The 5,994-nt window shown below is 38.1% G+C and overlaps 1 protein-coding gene across 2 annotated transcripts; it reads right to left on the bottom strand.

Moving 5' to 3' along the window:
• Positions 1-769: 769 nt before the first annotated feature.
• LOC121254874 lies at positions 770-4,970 on the bottom strand. Of its 2 annotated transcripts, none has more exons than XM_041155063.1 (2): positions 4,224-4,970; positions 770-2,547 (listed from the first exon to the last, which is right to left on the bottom strand). In XM_041155063.1, the coding sequence occupies exons 1-2, from the start codon at positions 4,224-4,226 to the stop codon at positions 1,138-1,140; spliced, it is 1,413 nt and encodes a 470-aa protein (XP_041010997.1). In that variant the 5' UTR covers positions 4,227-4,970; the 3' UTR covers positions 770-1,137. The 2 variants fall into 2 exon arrangements, with proteins under 2 accessions (XP_041010997.1, XP_041010996.1); XM_041155062.1 differs by having other exon boundaries at positions 4,598-4,970.
• Positions 4,971-5,994: the final 1,024 nt, after the last annotated feature.

Genomic DNA, 5,994 nt, shown 5'->3' with positions numbered 1-5,994 from the left:
TGTTAAAATATATTTTTTAATATTATTTTTGTTTTGAGATTTGAAAAAATTAAATTATTTATTTTATTTTATGTGAAGATTTAAAAAATTATAATAATAAAGTGAGAAGAGATGAGATGAGACTTTACCATTAAATGCCCCAGTGCGCAGAAAACGTAACAGACTAACAGTAATAACCCAGCTAAGTTACACAGGGAAAACCCATTTTGAAAGTTCGTTGAAGATCTTACTTTTATTGTCTTTTCGTTAACTTTATCAGCATTGAACACAATACAGCATACTCGGAAGCCAACAACTTGAAAGGCCCTGCCATTCAGCCTAGCATTAGAGGTGAGCATTCCAAGTTGGCCTTTCCTTTAATTTGGAATTCATTACCGTTCCGTCACGTCGCTAATACGAAAAACGTTTGAAAATATTTCATTTTTTATTTTTATTTTTTGTTTTCTTCGCTTTCTTTTTCTGTCCAAGACATGATAAAAGCTAAATTAATCGAGAAAAGAGTCGGAGTGAATCGAAGAAAAGCATTGCAGCCCCACCCATCCAATAGATCATCAACTGAAGTGTCGTTGGTCAGTGAATTGTGATGAAAATTGAATATTAAATAAAATATTATTTTTTAATATTATTATTTTATAATTTAAAAAAAATTGAATTATTTATTATATTTTATATAAAAATTTGAAAAAATTATAATAGTGAGATGAAATACTTTTACTATCCAAACAGTGCGTACTCACAGCAGGTCCTCAATCTGGAAAACTGACCTCTCTTATTATTACATACGACTAGAAATAGTAACCCACAACATAATATCTATACGTGAATGATATTTCTAGTATACATCAGCAATGAAGTACCGAAAAGAATAATCTATTAGTGTACCCACAGCAATGATCCCAACAAACTGTTTCAGTTTCTCCCTTGTCTTTAGACTTTAGAGTCATTATAAGGGATTTGAAAACAGTAATCTCACCTCTGCCTTGAAACCCTATGTCAATCCTTTTCTCCCTAGCTTGCCAGACTCGTCTTCCACATACTAATACCATCGGATATACATCGGGTGAAAAGTACAGATTTTAGCAACCAAAGTCTACCTCAGAAGTTGTGGAGTTTAAACCATGTTGCCAAGGTTGAATGTCAGCTGACCCCTGGTTGCAGCATTGGGAAGAAAGCCAAGTTGTTGCCAGGCCTGGCTTCCTTCTCCATTACCTTTTCGTTTGCCCACCACTCAGAGCCAATAGCGGGCTTATCAGACACTTCCCTTTCTGAGTTGTCAAAATTAAACTCTTTGGTCGAGCCAAGAGAAATAGAACGATGCTTCCTGTAGCTCTGCTCCTCCCCTTCCTCAGAACTTTTTTCAGGCATTTCATTGGATGTTTCTCCAATAGACAACTCAGAGCAATTTTTGGTGTCCGTTATTATCCCTTCTCTATCAGTTGGGGCTTCTGCAACTATATCCCGTGAAGCTTCTGATATGTTTCTAATAAATGCCACTGGTTTATTAGCAAGACAGCGTGCAACATCTTCTCCAGTCAACTCAAATGATACTCTGTGATTCATTACAGTTCCATTATTTTGACATCCATTCCCTGAATTGATGAGGGACGCCATTTCAGATATTTGGTTCTCCAAAAGGCAATTCTCTCGAGAAGCAAGGCCCATAGCATCGGGCGTCAAAGACCCAGAACCCAACCTTGAGCCCTGCCCGGCACCCTCTGGGGTCAAAGATCCAGAATTTAACCTTGAACCCAACCCCATACCATTCGGAGTCAAGGATCCTGAACCTAGCATTGAACCAAGCCCCACGCCGTCTGGGGTCAAGGATCCAGAACCAAGCCTTGAACCCCATTTGCGAGTTGAAAAATATTCAAAACCCAAGATTTTGGGAGCCTCCCCCATGCGGAACTCCAGTATAGTGCGTCTATCAGGAAAAGGAGTTGAGGTTCCAGAATTTGAGATCACTGATCCAGGTGATATGAGGTGGCCACCTGGACTTCCTGGGTACTGTTGATAAGGCTGGAATTCATAATGGGATAATGCAAACTTCAGATTGGTTCCACTGTTTCTACGAGTGCGGTCAAGCGATGAAGTAAGCAGTTGAGCAAATGGCACTTCAGGGGATGAAGGTGTTGTCAAGTGCATGGATTCAGGAGGGGGAGTGAAAGGAGCAGTGGATGGTTCAGTGGTAAAGGTAGAAAATACAGGGGGTGAGACTGACTGTGTCTCATATGCATATGGACCTATGGCAAAAGAGGATGCAGGTCCACCTGGTGAATAAGTATTGACAGAAAGAGAAGTGAGGGGCAGTAATCCAGCTGGTGATTGAGTAGCAGATGGAGGATCAGATTGTAGGAAGGATGCAGGAGAAGAGGGTGGGGCAATGAAGGGTAGTACAACGGCAGTTGAGGGTGCGGGGTTTTCATTAGCAGGGGCTGCAACCCCTGGTACCACTGGCTCTGGAACAAGGACAGCATGGCTAATCCGCTTGCTGTTTTTATGAGAGCCAAAGCAACAGTTCAAGTTCCAGCAGCTTCCCCATCTTCTTTTCTGTATTCAAATGAAAAATAATATTACTAATAATAATAGTGATGATAATAATAATAATAATAATAATAATAATAATAATAATAATAATAATTGTGAATGTCTTGGAGTTTGAAGGGAATCGTGATTTGGTTTCTTATCTAGCTTGTAAGATCCACAAACATTTAGTACGCAATAGTCAGAGAGCAAAAGAGGGGAAATCCAGCAAGAATTACTGAACTTAATCACAGACACACATACACACACAACCTGTTACACACTTTGGTACGGTTATGGATTAAAACAACACAGGTAGTTGATGCATCAGCAGCAACACTCACTACAATAAAAGCACAGGTACAGCCCTCATCATCACCAGAGTTGGACATCCTATACTAACTGTAAATCAATTTCAGCACTTGGCCACTTAATCAAGCCAAAATCACCATCCAATACATATGTAAGCAAGCAAGAAATTTATCACAGTAACTTGAAAGAACAATTAATGCCACTTTTTTTATAGGTGATTAATGCCACTTAACATATAGAAATGTTAGACAAGATCTATGCCAATTGCCAGCTTCCAAGGTCCTGCCATTTGCCAAATACGAGTCAGAATGCTCCTTCAAAACTACAGATGCAACCTGATTTTGTGCAAAGTTAACTACAGACAACATTAAAATTGAGAAAGAAAATAAATTTCAGTCTAAAATTTATATATTTTGATCATCTCTTCTAATTTTAGAATATAATGTGTGAATTCAGCTTCTTCTTCTTTTCTTCTTCTTTTTTCTCTGTGAATTTGGCTAATTCTAAACGCTGTCAAAGTCACTTTTCCTTAAAAAAAAAAAAAAAAAAAAAAATACAGACGCGGGGGGGGGGGGGGGGGGGGGGGGGGGGGGGGGGGGGGGGGGGGGGGGGGGGTGTGGGGGGTGTGTATAGGGAAACAATAGAGAAGCCGGAGAGAGAAGAAAAAGCACTTCTCAGGTTTCTGTTTTAAGTCCTTTTAAAGGATCCTTGAACGCTAGTATTACTTTTCTAAAGCAGTCTTACTTTTCTAAAGCCGTCTGAGCTATGCGTCTTAAAAGGATAGCGATATTACCTCCATTACACAGCATTATTGTTTTCATGATTATGGCAACTGAAAAAAGTAGAGATTAAAGGAATGTGTAGTCTAATCCACAGAATGAACAGAACAGGTGGTGTCAAGGATAGACCCAGCCAATTTCTACAAGACAGGAGGGACGCTAACAAGTTACACAAGATGAAAATATAGTTGATGAGAAAAGAAAGAAACCAACTAAATTGAGCCAAATATGTTTACTAGGATTATTTTATAAATATTATAGCTTTTATATATTCTTCCGTTTTCGCCCTTTCCTCGGTTTCTCAGCAGCCAAACGCAGCACAAAAATAAATTGACTAATATTCTAATGATTAGCCGCCAAAAAAGAAACGAGAAAAAGCAGAAAATATGCCTAAATCGTATTTCTCCGAGCACCATATGATAATTGAGATATCTAGCCAATAGCGCACTGCGCCTCTCTCATGAAATTTTCGGGATCGACTTCCTATACCCCAAATCCAGCTTGCCGAGAGAGAGAGAGAGAGGAGGAGGAGGAGGAGGAGGAGGAGGAGGAGAAAACTAAAACCAAATGAGATTTGCGAGATTTAAAATCTACAAAAGAAATCGAACGTACCATTCAGTTTCTTTCCTCGCCCACCAAAGAGAGCTTAAGAAACATGAAATGGAAGTAAGCGAAATGAATCCCCCCAACCGGCATTAGAAGGAAAAAAAAAAAAGAAGGCAATTTTCTTTCTCTTTCCGCATTTTTGCAGCAGCTAAACAGAGTAAAAAAAATGACCGAACAAACGAAAAAATAAACAATTGAACGATTTTGGCAAAACCAATCATTTAACAGAGAACAGGTTCTCGCCGAAAACCAGAATAGCATCCCATGTAGCGCCCGCTCCTTTTTTTTTCCATTTTCTCAGCTCCCAAACACAGACCAGAATTAATGGAGAAAACAATCATATAAAAAGCCAAAACATGCGCGCGCGCACACACTCTTACAGTAACAGTGGTAGGCTGGACACGGGTCTCTGCGGAGACGATGGCAGTGGCTGCAGCGTTTATGGTCTCCACGCTGTTACTATTTGTGCTTCTCATCCTTCTGGTTTCGTTTCGATCCGGAGCAACCTTTATTACTATTGTTTTATTTCAATCGAGAGAGAGAGAGAGAGAGAGAGAGAGAGAGAGAAGAGAAGGCCTGATTTCAACGGTGAATGGATTTTCCGGCTGCTCGAGCCTGAGAGGCGGCCGAAAATGATTGAATTTCCAGTTTCGGAGAGATTAGAGAAGATGGAAGATGGATTTTGATGATCTACAAGTAACTACAGAGACACCATCAAAGGTATTTCTAAACTATTTTGTTTTTTGTTTTTTTTTTTTTGAAAAATCAGCAAACTCTTCCTATATATAAATAAAAATTAATATGTGTGAATGGATTTCCTCCAAATTTGCGCTAAATCCTGACCACGACAGCATGGAAGGATAATTGAGGGGGACCCACCTGAAATTATTGCTGTTTTGTTTTCCCCCTAGATGAGCATATTATATCAATTCATCACCATTATTATTATTGTTTATATTATATCTTCCATTTAATACAGTTATTATCACTTCTTGTTCTACATATAATTGATATTACCCGATAACAAATATATATATATATATATATATATCTATTTCAGCTCAAACGCATCCACGAAAATTATAAAAAAGTTTGAAAAGAAAGACAGAGTCAACATAGTAAGGAAGAAGAGTCAACATAGCAAAGAAGAAGAATGGAAATCCCCTCTGTCAAATTATCAAAGCTTCTCTTTCGATGTAGCAGTACGTGATCAATTTTCAGTAGGCTCGATAATACAAAGAAATCACAGTGCAGACATTTTGGGGATAAAAAGAGAAAAATTTCAAACCACTATTCCTCTAGTGGCGGAAGCCTTGGCAGCGTTGTTAGCATCCAACATGACTTCCAATCAGAATTTAGCAATAATAAAAGGGATGCTTAGTCGGTATTTACATCTATTGAGAATCCAGATTCCACTCAGTTCTGGAACATCTTAACAATTATTGGCGACATTCTTCTCATCTCCCAATCTCATTAAGACTGTAAATTTACTAAGATACATTGATCTCAAAATCGATATGCGCATTCAATGGCGCAATGGGCAGCTACCAATCATGTTTTTGGAAGCCTACCCTTAGATAATATTTCTTGTTGTTTCTTGTATATTGATAGTGGAAATGATCCACCTTAAACTTTTGTACTTTTTTATATATAATATGCTTTTTTAGAAAATATATATATATATTTTGTTTTTATAAATATTTACTTTGATTACTAATCGATTTTTAAGAGAGCTTTTTAAAAATGGATTTTTATTAAAGATACAATTTTTTACATG

This window comes from Juglans microcarpa x Juglans regia, chromosome 3D (assembly GCF_004785595.1).
Source record: "Juglans microcarpa x Juglans regia isolate MS1-56 chromosome 3D, Jm3101_v1.0, whole genome shotgun sequence".
In the NCBI taxonomy this organism is placed as follows: domain Eukaryota; kingdom Viridiplantae; phylum Streptophyta; class Magnoliopsida; order Fagales; family Juglandaceae; genus Juglans; species Juglans microcarpa x Juglans regia.
This window is presented reverse-complemented; position numbering and strand designations above follow the sequence as displayed.

Coding starts and splice junctions, on each gene's coding strand:
- LOC121254874 (XM_041155062.1), bottom strand. CDS start 4,693: ATGAGAAGCACAAATAGTAACAGCGTGGAGACCATAAACGCTGCAGCC. Junction 2,548..4,597: donor TCCAGCCTACCACTGTTACT/GTAAGAGTGTGT, acceptor ATTTGAATACAG/AAAAGAAGATGGGGAAGCTG.